General features: G+C 41.5%; 1 protein-coding gene across 1 annotated transcript in view; it reads right to left on the reverse strand.

Annotated features, from left to right (window-relative positions):
- The window catches only part of ANTXR2 (ANTXR cell adhesion molecule 2), a 155,668-nt gene that overhangs the window by 69,457 nt on the left and 72,888 nt on the right, over positions 1-13,323 (reverse strand). Inside the window, exons 8-9 of the mRNA XM_075283884.1 lie at positions 5,231-5,291; positions 3,255-3,350 (exon numbers count right to left, since the gene is read on the reverse strand). Of these exons, the coding sequence (XP_075139985.1) occupies positions 3,255-3,350; positions 5,231-5,291 (157 nt within the window). The remainder of the gene's footprint in view (positions 1-3,254; positions 3,351-5,230; positions 5,292-13,323) is intronic.

Genomic DNA, 13,323 nt, shown 5'->3' on the forward strand with positions numbered 1-13,323 from the left:
TATTCGTCTAAAATGGAGGTCACCTGATTTCGGCAGCCAATGACTTTTTCCAATTTTTTTCAATGCCCCCGGTGTCGTAGTTCCTGTCCCACCTCCCCTGCACTGTTATTGGTGCAAAAAAGGCGCCAGGGAAGGTGGGAGGGGAATCGAATTTTGGCGCACTTTACCACGCGGTGTTCGATTCGATTCGAACATGGTGAACACCCTGATATCCGATCGAACATGTGTTCGATAGAACACTGTTCGCTCATCTCTAGATATGATGCCTTTTCAGGCTAACTTTATATGTCCAGGCACCATCTGCATGTTAAAGGACACGACTGGTGATGGCTCATACAGTTTTATGTTTGTATAAAGACAGTAACCTCTATTACAAAATTGTCTGACCATTGTATAAGCAATGCCGCCCCTGCTACCTCTTGTGTCACCCCCTCTACCTCATAGATTTTAAGCTCTTGTGAGCAGGGCCCTCAATCCCATTGTGTAAAGTGACAAATTCTTTTTAATGTATCTTTGTGTCTGTATTTGAACCCTACAAATTGTATAGTGCTGTGGAATATGTTGGCGCTATATAAATAAAATGTATTATAATAATATATTATATATAATATAATAATAATTAGAGATGAGCAAGTAGTACACGATGGAGTAGGTATTCGATCGAATACTACAGTATTCGAAATACTCGTACTCGATCGAGTACCACTCCCTGTTCGAAAGTAAAAGTTCGATGCAGAACCAGCATTGATTGGCCGAATGCTATACAGTCGGCCAATCAACGCTGGTTCTTCTCCTACTTTTAGAAGTCTTCTCCGTGCAGCTTCCCCGTGGCATCTTCCGGCTCTTCATTCACTCTGTCAGGCATCGGGCCTGGGCAGAGCCGACTGCGCATGTCCGCTTGTAGTGTGGGCATGCGCAGTCGGCTCTGCCCAGGCCCGATGCCTGGCAGAGTGAATGAAGAGCCGGCAGACGCTGCGGGGACGCTGCAAGGAGAAGACTTCTTGGAGGATCCAGCCCGACCTTCACTCGTGGACTTGGTAAGTATAATTTGATCAAACGTTGCCTACCCCTGAAAAGAGCATTTTCCCCCCATAGACTATAATAGGGTGCGATATTCGATTCGAGTAGTCGAATATTGAGGGGCTACTTGAAACGAATATCGAACCTCGAACATTTTACTGTTCGCTCATCTCTAATAATAATTATTATTTATCATTTGCCTTGACTAAAGGAGTTTTAGGCCGGGACTAAAACTTCTTTAGTGGTTTTGGAAATTGCAGCATGTCAATTATATCTACAGAAACGCCGGCGGCTTTCCCGTACATATAATTGTAACAGAAAATCTGCGGAGAAAAACTCTGCACAATTTCTGTTTAATGCACTGCAGGAAGAACTGCGATGCATTCCTGCCATGGTTTTTCCCACAGTGCTGTATAAAATTTTATGCGGCGTTTTTTTGAGCCAACGCTAAGAATGGCTACAAATGGAGTTGGAAACATATATATATATATATATATATATATATATATATATATATATATATATATATTAAAGCTCTTATACTTCTAACTTCTGCTCAATCTAGTCCTGACTTTAGCTCAAAAAAATGCAACAAACTCTGCAACAAAAAAAGCTACGTTTCTGCAACATGGGGCCTTAGACTTAAGGAGGTTTTCCTATCCCAGACATAAATGTCTTGTACCTATATTGAAAGCATGGCCAGGGATCCCCTTCCTACACAATGTAAATTTAGAGATAGTTGTACATGTGCATTCCCTTGCATTCCCTTTGCATTCTGAGAAAGGTGCAATTTCAAGACATTTATTGTAAGCAAACAGGTGGTTAGTGAGGTCGGCATGTTTCTACAGGTAAATAGTACTCTTAAAGAGGTCCTTCTCTGACTCTACCTTTTTGCATGATTCAATACGTGTTAATCAGGGGTGTAACTACCGGTGTAGCAGCGGTAGCAGCTGCCACAGGGCCCAGGACACTTTTTTTTAAATAGGCTGTTAACGGGCCCTATATACTGCAGTGCCGGGTGCTGCCTGAAGATGGAGAGAGGAGGAGCTGCCTCCTCCACAGTCCATCTATTAACAGTAGTAAAGCCAGCAATTGCTGCCTTTACTATTGTACCCAAACAGGGGTCGCCTGCTGTTCGGGCCCCTGCTGCCTCCCAGCACTTGCATAGTGACAGCAGGCAGGAGAAACTTCTATCTCCTGCCCGCAGTCCCCAAGCTCTGTGCCGGCATCTATACTAGTAGATTGAAGGACCTGAGACATGACGTAATCAAAGGTCTTTTAACCTCTAACATAGATTCAGTGTTTTTGGGGGTGGAGCTACCTGATTCATACAGGTCAGTTTACAATGGAGGGAATGGGTTGTAGGCTATGTATGAGAAAGGGGGGTACATGGGTGTGCTGGCTGTGAGCAAGAGGAAGGAATGGGGGTGCAGACTGTCAGCAAGAGAGGTACATGAGTGTGCAGGCTGTGTGTGAGAAAGTCTGCACCACCATTCCTTCTTTTCTCACACACAGCTTGCACACCCATGTACCCCTCTTACTCACAGTCTGCACCCCCAATTACACCCTATGTGAGCAAGAGGAGGGAATGGTTGGTGCATGCAGTGCATGAGCAAAGAGGGGAAATAGGGGTGCAGGTTGTGGGTGAGCAAGAGTGTGGTGGAATGGGGGGGGGGGTTCCCCCCTCCACATCACCCTCTTGCTCGCACACAGCTTGCACCTCCATTGAACAGCTTGCACCTCTTGCTTAAACATACCCTGCATCCCACGTCACCCTCTTATTCACATACAGCCTGCAAGCCCATGTACCCCTCTTGGAGGGGGCCCCATGTCAAAAGTTCACCAGGGGGCCCCGCCATTCCTAGTTACGCCACTGGTGTTAATTGAATTTTATTTTCTAGCCTCTACTGTTGCTGTTAATTTCAGCATCCAATATACTAACTGGGCTGTCTGGTGTCAGACAAGATAATAGTAGGATTTAGTAGAGGTGGTAAAAGGACCTCCTTAACAGGTAATGTTAATGGTCACACAGTTTTGGAGAACTGTATCCTAAATCCTCAATAGCGATAAGATAATGTTTAATTCAACAATTATGCAAAATGTAAAAAAGTAATTATTTGATTCTCAAATATATAAATAAAAACAATTTTAAAAAGTAATATAATGTTTATAACAACACAACATTCCAGGTTATAGTTAAGCGATTTTTTCCATTTAGACTTCAGAATACTTACGGGTTACTGTTTTATTCATATGATAAGTGCACATAACGTTCTCTATATTTTTTCCAAATAAAAATCCATTCCCTCTCAAGACAACTTGAAATTTCTCTGTAAAAAAAAAATATATATATATAGTTACTCACTGAAGAGGTAACAAAATACTGTTGCATATTTTTTATATTATGGACAAACATTTTCAAAATATGACAATGTACAAGTTTCAATACTTTCTCCTGATTCAAACACTACATAAAGATAATAGAGATGGTTGTCTCTGTTAACGATAATTATTAACTGGGATATAATTTATTCATTTAAATAGTCACAGATGTTATTGCCCCTTTTTGCCCCTTTTGCTCTGAGCCACTCTCAACCAAATGTGGCTGGAAAATAAATGCTCCCAGTTCTCCAATGAGAATTTTTTTCAGCTGTGAAATGTCTTAGTGGATTTTTTCAAACACAGCCCATTTTACATTGCCCACCCACCCTATTGCCACACACAGTCATCTATCAGCCTTTCCATGACGGTTCTTTCTGCTCCCTCTGGTAATTATACTGCCCTGCTGCCTTCAGCTTTTGGAGAACAAAGTGGTTTCTGTAAGTCAACAATGCCCAACCTACAACCCACGGGCCATATCTGGCCCATCACACGGTGCTATCCGGCTCCTCGAAATTTCTGGCTACAGTGCAAGAAATCGGATTGTTAATAAAAAAAAAAAGGTGAAGAAAAAGTACCTATGCCTCATTGATGGATTTCATTCTGTGGTATTCTGATATTCATGCTAATTTTTGTCTTGGGAGAAACACGTGTTTGAGAACGAGGGATGCAGCATTCCACAGGGGGTTGGTGGACTGTTGGCTTACAAGTGGACGGGGTGCAAAGCTAGACATCCCTGCTTGCCAAATTTTGAGTGATGCAGATAATTGATTTCTACATCATGTTGCCTGCAGAAACTTTTCCAAATCTCCGAAAACAAGCATTAAGGATCACGATGTCTATAAGTACGTATGGTAAGTACAATTTTTCTAATAAAAATGGTATCTGCTCTATTTTTTTTTTTTTTTTTTAATTTTTCCGGTGAAGTGGTCCGTGACACGCGTGTTGGAAATTTATATGGCTCCCAGGCCGTAAAAGGTTGGACTGCTGTAAGTTATATGGAAGATAGAAGCTAGCTAGTTAACAATATTCAAATAAGCAGATTTGTTCTGAGGTTACAATAAGTTCAGTATTTCAATGAGGGTAGGTTTGGAGTGCTTTGAGAATTTCACCGAGCTGTTGGAGTTCTTCTTTAACAGAGACAAGTATGACATCTGTTACAGACATGTGTATGAATTAAAGAAATAACATAATACAAGGATTGTGTTTAATTGTTCTGAAGCTCAGCCTAATAGCTAGCAATGGTGCTCCGGCCCTAAAGTCCTATGAAAGAGCTGAATAGAATGTTTATAGCTCACTATAGAGCTAACTTTGCACTTGCCACCTTCCCAGCTGTTTTGCTTTTTAATGCACTTTTGATCATTTTTATGCTTGGCAATACACTGTCTCCTTTTATGAACGCGTAACGCAGAAGTGTTTCATTTTTTTTCTCTAGCCCAGCAATCTGATTACATTGTTGTCAACTGCTGAACTATCAATAAACTAAAATAAACCTACAGAATAATAAAGCTGGTAACAATAGCGTACAGGAACATGAAAGAATGGCACCGTAATATTAAAAAATAAATAAGCCTAGCATTTTTTGCTTTGAATACATTTAACACAGTTATTGTCAATCACTTTTATTTATTTTTTCAGATCAACTTCCTTTCCATTAATATTTTACATGAATATTTATCTGGCTGTAAGACAGAATCACCAGAGAAGGAAGTTATACTTTATACTTTATGTGGCGGGCGATAGCAAATACTACTAGTGAGGAGAATAAAGCTAAAGCAAGCTCGTACACCCAGCAGCCAGGGAAATGGAATATAAACATCAATTTTCTTACCGCCAACACAGACAGATGATGGGTCCACATACAAGATTTCTGTACATGACTTCTTTAGGATCTATGGAAAATAAAATATGTGTGTTTATAAAATAGTTTTTATCATAACATTAATATGGCATAAAAACGGACATTTATGATCATATTAGCTTTTTTCATTTTTTTTTCTATTGAATCGGATATTTTACTACAAGTTGTGATCAATCCAAACCACTGTTTAAAAAAAACAAAATAACATATTGTAGAAGTCTGTAACTGCATGCCTATAGAGCTGCAATTGCCTTCCATTGACTGCCATTATATAAAAGTATTTAAGCTATCCATTATGCAGCACTCTTTTGTACAGGAGACTACAATGAATAAAACAGAAGGAATTCTGATTTAAAGCAGCCAAACAAGAGTATCCTTTTGGCAAAAACCTGATTTGGAGAAGTCTGTGGGGACGGCAACATACTATACATAACTGGATCCATTCTAGCAGAGGCATAACTTGAAGCTTCCAGTAATGGGGCCCCTCTCTAGCTTGTGCCTATATTTTGTGTGGCAGAGAGAACCTTTCAGAACCCCTAAGGACCAGAGATCAGTAGCCACTGCTACCTCTGCACCCCTATAGCTACGCAATTGATGCATGTGGTGTCACCACAATGCAATTTACAATGTAGCTCTACTTACTATGCGATTCAGTAAATATAAGGACATTACGTAATAAAACACTTGTAAAGTTGTATTGGTGATATCGGGGCTGTTACTGATGTTTGCCCACTGTCAGAAGGGAGTCTAGTTAGGCTGTTCCTTATGGCCCAGCGATGACGCTGAGCTGTGAAGAACACCCCCCCAGTACTAGTCTATAGATAAGTAGAGTCGGGGGTGCGTTCCTCACAGCCCTGCTAAACTGTCAGGAATGCCCTTCGAACATGTGGTTTGCGCCAGTAACAGCACCGATATTTCCAGCCTCGGGGCACATAACGGTTAAACCAACAGTGTGCTAAATTCAGCGCACTGTTGGCTTTCAAGCAGTATATGAAAGGTCCTCTTTAACTATAAACTGTTTTTATGTGCCCAATACAGCACCAACAGAAAATCATACAAAAACACAATTGTGCTAAACACAACAAGTTTATAATGGATAATACCAATAATCAATGGGTTTAAAGACTGGAACTGAAGTGATTTGTTCAATAAACAACCTGGAATTATGTGTCCAATAAACACATGAAAAACATGAACTTCATCATAAAGGAACTGCAGTGACGTGGGTGACAACCATAGAACAAACAACAGTAGTTGTATCTCAACACACATAGTATATACATAATCCAAAGATAGGGGAGAATATTAACAATATATATGTGTATATAATATAAAGTAATAAGTAACAATCCCTATAATATATATATATATATATATATATATATATATATATATATATATATTTATTTATGGATAAATATAATGCAACCTATATATGAATAATAAAACGACCACGTAAGTACCTAATGGCAGTAGTAGAATGGACTGTGATAGCCAGGACAAGCGAAAAACGGAGACAGAGACACTGCGAGTTCCTGGCTCGGGTTCTTGCTCATTGCGGCTGTCACAGACTATTCTTCAACATTTCTTGAAAGCTTTCATGGAGAAACCAGTGACGCTGGAAGTTTACACAAGGTCAATGAAAGTATGAGAGGTGGAGGTCACACTTAGCAACATGTGGGGAGGTCAGGGGCTTCTAGTGGGCAGTCTCTGATTCTGCATCTTCCAAGGAGCTAATGAACATGAGTGGCATGTGCTCAATGTGGAGGGGAACTGTGAAGAGGCATTGCTGAGTCCCTCCTGCACTGGTGTGTGATATCCTCCAATGTCCTTTGACAATGCCTCTAAACAGTTTTCTCAGTCCCAATGCACTGGAATAGGCGAGGGAAGGGGCAGTTGTAGAGACACTTGGCTTATACCACGTTACATGGTGCTGTGATGTTTTGCATATGGGCCTCAGTGCTCGCAGTGTACTTGCAAAGAATAAGTCACAGATGGTCACATGACCTGAATGTAAATCAGGTAAATAGAGGCAAATTTTAACATGGTGTCTATTAGAAAGTTATTTAGATGCAGGGATCCTATTACATACCGTAGTTACCTTTTTAATAAAACCCTCTAATGCATGCGTTTTTTGGAAAACACAGGGGCATTTTTGAGTAGTGTTAGTCATTTTAACTGTTTACAAACAACATATGCAAGAATACGACTGCACGTGTAGTAGTACCTTAGAGTAAGTCTTAAAGGGGTATTACGGCAAATCTATTCTTTGTATAATCAAACTCTTAATTTTATTGTAACTATTCAGTGGAAACTTGTAAAAAAATCCTTCCTAGTCATTCAGAAACGTTGAAAACCATAAGCAATTAATATACTGACTAAGGTATAGGGGGAAATGTATAACTTTTCATTACATAATTCCTATCCTTTATTTGCAGAAACCATAATTCACATAATAACAAATAATGAATTCAGGGACCTCTTTTTTTCTTTTCCATTCCTTATGTAATCCTTCCATCCCTTGAATCTCCATATGAAGGATTAAACTACAGTAAATATCCCATAGTAATACATCACATCAAACAATAATTATTCTGCCTCTGCAAATATACTATTTTTGTTTCAGGCTCAGCAATATAACAACAACCCTAAGATGGCACATAGCCCTATGTAAATACTGCAACAATTTCCAAGTGGATATGAAACGATATAAAATATATGCATCCTGACAATAAAAGAGATAAATGGTTTGCAGATGAAGCAAGCAACTAAATATCTTCCTGTATGTGCTAAGTGCTACTAAAACTCGACATTAAAAAAATGTTCCCATAAAAATGAAACACGTTTATGTTTTATTTTGCCTCTTTATCGGGGTCTATGAGAATGGTGATGCATTGCTACTTGCTCTAAAACTGGCTGCTACCACAGAGAATGAACACACACCGGCTCGAGAATGAAGAATGTAGTCTGAGACTGGAGCGATATGTCAGCAGTGCCAGAAAAGCATTGATTATGTGCCATTATTATAGATGCTTATTACACATTCATCTAGAAAAGAGTACAGTAATATCTGGTGAATAATGGAATAATTGAGCCGAGCATTAAATAACACTAACTGTCCTGTTATAGAAGACCGCTGCTAAAACTTGCCATCAATGTTCCTTGTAAACACATAGTGCTGAGGCAAGGCTTTTATTCTATCACATGTATACCTCCTGCAAATCCATGTTGTTTTTGATATATGGCTCTTTTCGGTTCCGTGAAAGTTCTACATTTGCTACAAGCTGTAAAATTATAATAAATCGTCTTTATACCTTTTAGTATTACTTTTAAACATGGCTACTGTATGAATTTGCTTTGAATAATGTATTAGGGAATGGCACAAACTATGTAGCATTTTATTATTTTCACAATTTGGACTACAATAGGGGAGACTTAGCAAGCTAAAAACACTACAATTCTGGCTTAATTTGTTCCTAAAAACTATGAATGTATTGTACCATACAAGAGTTTTAGACACTTTTTGCACCTCCCTTAATAACAGGGCACATATGCCATAGGAATATTACATGGCTTAGAGGGAAAGGGAGTATGGCTTAAGATGCACTTGCAAGCTCCACATTTTCGCCACGAAAAAAGAACTCGAGATGATGTAAATGTAGAGACAAGTGTCTAAAGGTACACCAATTCTTAATCCGGCACCAGTCACTTTATAAATTTGGTACATATTTAGACTGCCCGGTCTAAGTTTACACTTTCTAGCCACTGGAAAAAAAATGGCATGGGTTACTAATAAAAGCCTTAGATGCTTACAGTTGGCCCCTGCCAATCTGATGTTGATGACCAATACACTACTTTCCTTAACAGGACATCAACTATTTGGGGAATGGGTGGACTGGAGTACAATGATAGATTAACAAATTTGGGGTTATTCAGTTTAGAGAAAAGACGTCTACGGGGAGATAATAACTATGTACAAATACATGAAGGGACAACACAAAGAACATTCTAATTTTGCTTTCTTTTTACTTTCTTTTTACTCGTAGGCCAGTGACAATGACAAGGGGACATCTTCCACATCTGGAGGAGAGAAAGTTTCACCAGCAACATAGAAGGAGATTCTTAACAGTGAGGCTATGGAACGCTCTGCCCCGGGAAGTGGTGATGGAGGATTCATTGTGCATGTTCAAAGAGGGACTGGATGCCTTTCTCGAAGAGAAAAATACTACGGGTTATGAGTTCTAGATTTTAAGAACACCTTGATCCTGAGTTTACTGACTGCCATATTAGAGTCATGAAGAGTTTTTTTTGCCTTCCTCTGGATGGACACTGTAGGGAACTGTAGGGTTATAGGTTGGACTTAATGGACTGATGTCTTCATCCAGCCTCACCTACTATGTAAATATATATCAAAGCCTTTAATGGGTTTAGTTATTTTAGGTAACATGCTCACAAATGTGTAAAAACAAGAGGCCACACGGAGGCTCAGTGGTTAGCACTGCAGCCCTGCAGCGCTGGAGTCCTGGTGTTCAAATCCCGCCAAGGGCAGAAAACCATCTGTAGGAGTTTGTATGTTCTCCCCGTGTTTGCAATGATTTCCATCCCATATTCCAAAGACATACTGATAGGGATAAAATGTACATTGTGAGCTCTATGTGGGGCTCACAATCTACATTAAAAAAAAATATATATGTGTAAAAACATTACGACAGTTACTTACTAGTGCACTAGTGTCAGTCTTTTGATCCTCACTGATTTTATTGCTGTTTCTGGCCAAGTGTTTTACTTGGATCCACACTGCCAGTCTCCTCATGTGTCACAGTTTGTAGATTAATTAGTTAACGACTTAAATTAGTGCTAGTCTGAAGCTGTGCTTTCCTATATAAGTAGATATAGCTTATGGGGTGCATCTCATATGCGGGGGCATCTCATCTGCAGCATGCATCTTAACCAAATTGCATCTTAACCGAAGTGCAGATTAACCAAAGTGCACTTATACATGGCACTTAAACAGGGCACGAAACAGGCTAACCATGGCAGAACACCAGGTAAATTTCAACGTAAAACAAGTTTTACCTCATGGTATCCTGTAGCTGCACTGTCTCTTACTATCTTAGCCATTGGCTTCCTGCAGATCTCTCCTCCACCTCCACCACACGCCATCCATATCAGTCCCTCTCTTCTTCCTTCTCCCATGTACAGCTCTCACACACTTTTCACACTCTGTAATCATCCCTTTATTTCTTTCAGCAGTGACACCAAACATAAGCGCCCACATAAATCCCTGAACCACCTTCTGTCTCTGTCCATTTTACTCCTCCTAGCTGCTGGGGACATCTCTCCTAACCCCGGCCCTCCTTCCTTCACTAACTCTTCTTCCTGCACACATAGAAGGCCTACAAACCTCATCAATATTTACCGTGTTCCTTCCCCTCATCTCTCCCCTGTCTCTTTTAACTGCTCTCTCTGGAACGCCCGCTCAGTGTGTAACAAACTAGAATACATTAATGACTTATTCCTTAGTAAATCCCTCGGCCTGCTCGCCCTTACTGAGACTTGGATCCAGCAGGCAGACACGGCCTCCCCTGCTGCTCTGTGTCATGGTGGCCTACAATTCGCACACACCTCTAGGCCTGATAATAGGCAGGGTGGTGGGGTAGGATTACTGCTGTCACCGCAGTGCATTTTTCAGTTCATTCCCCCGGTCCCCTCACTCACATTCTCCTCATTTGAAGTTCATGCTATCAGACTTTTCCGCCCACTCTCCTTACGTGTAGCTGTGATCTACCACTCACCTGGCTCACCCTACCAATTTTTGGACCACTTTGCTTCTTGGCTTCCCCACTTTTTATCCAGTGACATTCCTACCCTCATCATGGGTGACTTTAACATCCCTATTGCCCCCCCTCACTCCCCGGCTGCCTCACAGTTTCTCTCATTAACCACTTCTCTTGGTCTCTCACAACGCTCTTCTTCCGCCACACATATAGATGGTAACACGATTGATCTAGTCTTCCATCGACTCCTCACAGTCTCTAAATTTTCTAACTCTTCTCTGCCGCTTTCTGACCACAACCTTCTATCTCTCACCATCAGTGCTCTCTCCCCTTCACATGACGCCCCTACCCATCACACATATAGGAACTTGCATGCTATTGACACCCAGCACCTCTCAGATACTCTACAGTCCTCCCTGTCCCCCATCTCTTCAATCTCCTGTCCCAATCTGGCCACCAGCCACTATAATGAAACCCTCAAAAATGCATTGGATGAGGTTGCTCCCCCCTCCACTCGTAAAGTCCCACATAGGAGGCAGCAGCCCTGGCACACGCCACAGACACGATTTCTTCAGCGCTGCTCTAGGTGTGCCGAACGTCTCTGGAGAAAATCACGCTCACCTGCAGATTTCCTCCACTTCAAGTTTATGCTTAAAACATATAGCTCTGCCCTTTACCTCGCCAAACAAGACTATTTCACCGCCCTCATCTCTTCTCTCTCCAGCAACCCTAAAAGGCTTTTTGAAACCTTTCACTCCTTACTCACACCCAAGGTGCAGACGCCATTCACAGACCTTAGTGCTGATGACCTGGCCATGTATTTCCATGATAAAATTGATAAGATCCGTCAGGAAATTACTGCCCAAGCCCCAGGTGGCATTGACTCCCATACCTACGATAGTACTGATCCCCTCACCAGCCGCACTTCAGACTGTCCATTCTCATCTTTTGAACCTGTCACAGAAGAGGAAGTCTCCCAGCTACTTTCTTCATCTCGCCCCACAACCTGCAGTAGTGACCCCTTCCCCTCACACCTTCTCCAATCTCTGTCCCCTGCTGTCACTACTTACCTTACTAAAATATTTAACCTCTCTCTCTCTTCTGGAATCTTCCCATCCTCCTTCAAGCATGCTGTTATAACCCCGCTACTGAAAAAACCCTCCCTGGACCCATCCTGTGCTGCTAACTATCGAGCCGTCTCTAACCTCCCCTTCATCTCTAAACTTTTGGAACGCCTGGTTTATTCTCGGTTAATCCGTTATCTCTCTGCTAACTCTCTGCTTGACCCCTTACAATCTGGTTTCCGCGCTCTGCACTCTACTGAAACAGCTCTCACAAAAGTCTCTAATGATCTACTAAAGGCTAAATCCAATGGTGACTTCTCTCTTATTCTTCTGGACCTCTCTGCAGCTTTTGACACTGTTGACCATCAACTTCTCCTCACTATGCTCAGCTCAGTCGGCCTCAATGACACTGCGCTCTCCTGGTTCTCCTCTCAGACCGCACTTTCAGTGTATCATTCGCGGGCTCTGTTTCCTCCCCTCTTTCCCTTGCTGTTGGGGTTCCTCAGGGCTCGGGCCTCGGCCCCCTGCTCTTTTCTCTCTACACAGCCCCCATTGGACAAACCATCGCCAGATTTGGCTTCAGGTACCATCTTTATGCTGATGACACCCAATTATACACATCTTCCCGTGACATCACCCCTGCACTCATACAGAACACCAGTGACTGTCTCTCTGCTGTCTCTAATATCATGTCCTCGCTCTATCTGAAACTAAATCTCTCTAAGACTGAACTACTACTGTTTCCACCATCTAACAGATCTGTGCCTGATATATCCATTGCAGTCTCAGGCCTTATTATAACTCCTAGGCAGCATGCCCGCTGCCTCGGGGTCATATTTGACGCAGACCTTTCCTTCACCCCTCATATTGAATCACTCGCACGTTCATGTCACCTCCACCTCAAAAACATCTCCAGAAAACGCCCTTTCCTTACCAGAGATACACTAAAGACACTTATTGTCTCTCTGATTCATTCTCGCTTTGACTACTGTAACTCCTTACTAATCGGTCTTCCCCTCACTAAACTCTCTCCTCTACAATCTATTCTGAATGCAGCGGCCAGGCTCATCTATCAGTCTAGACTCTACAGCGATGCCTCCGGTCTGTGCCAGTCACTACATTGGCTGCCTATTCATTATAGAATAAAATATAAAGTTATTACTCTCATCTACAAGGCTCTCCATAATGCCGCACCTCCCTACATTTCTTCCCTCATCTCTGT

The sequence above is a fragment of the Leptodactylus fuscus genome, chromosome 1, assembly GCF_031893055.1.
Source record: "Leptodactylus fuscus isolate aLepFus1 chromosome 1, aLepFus1.hap2, whole genome shotgun sequence".
NCBI classification, from domain to species: Eukaryota; Metazoa; Chordata; class Amphibia; order Anura; family Leptodactylidae; genus Leptodactylus; species Leptodactylus fuscus.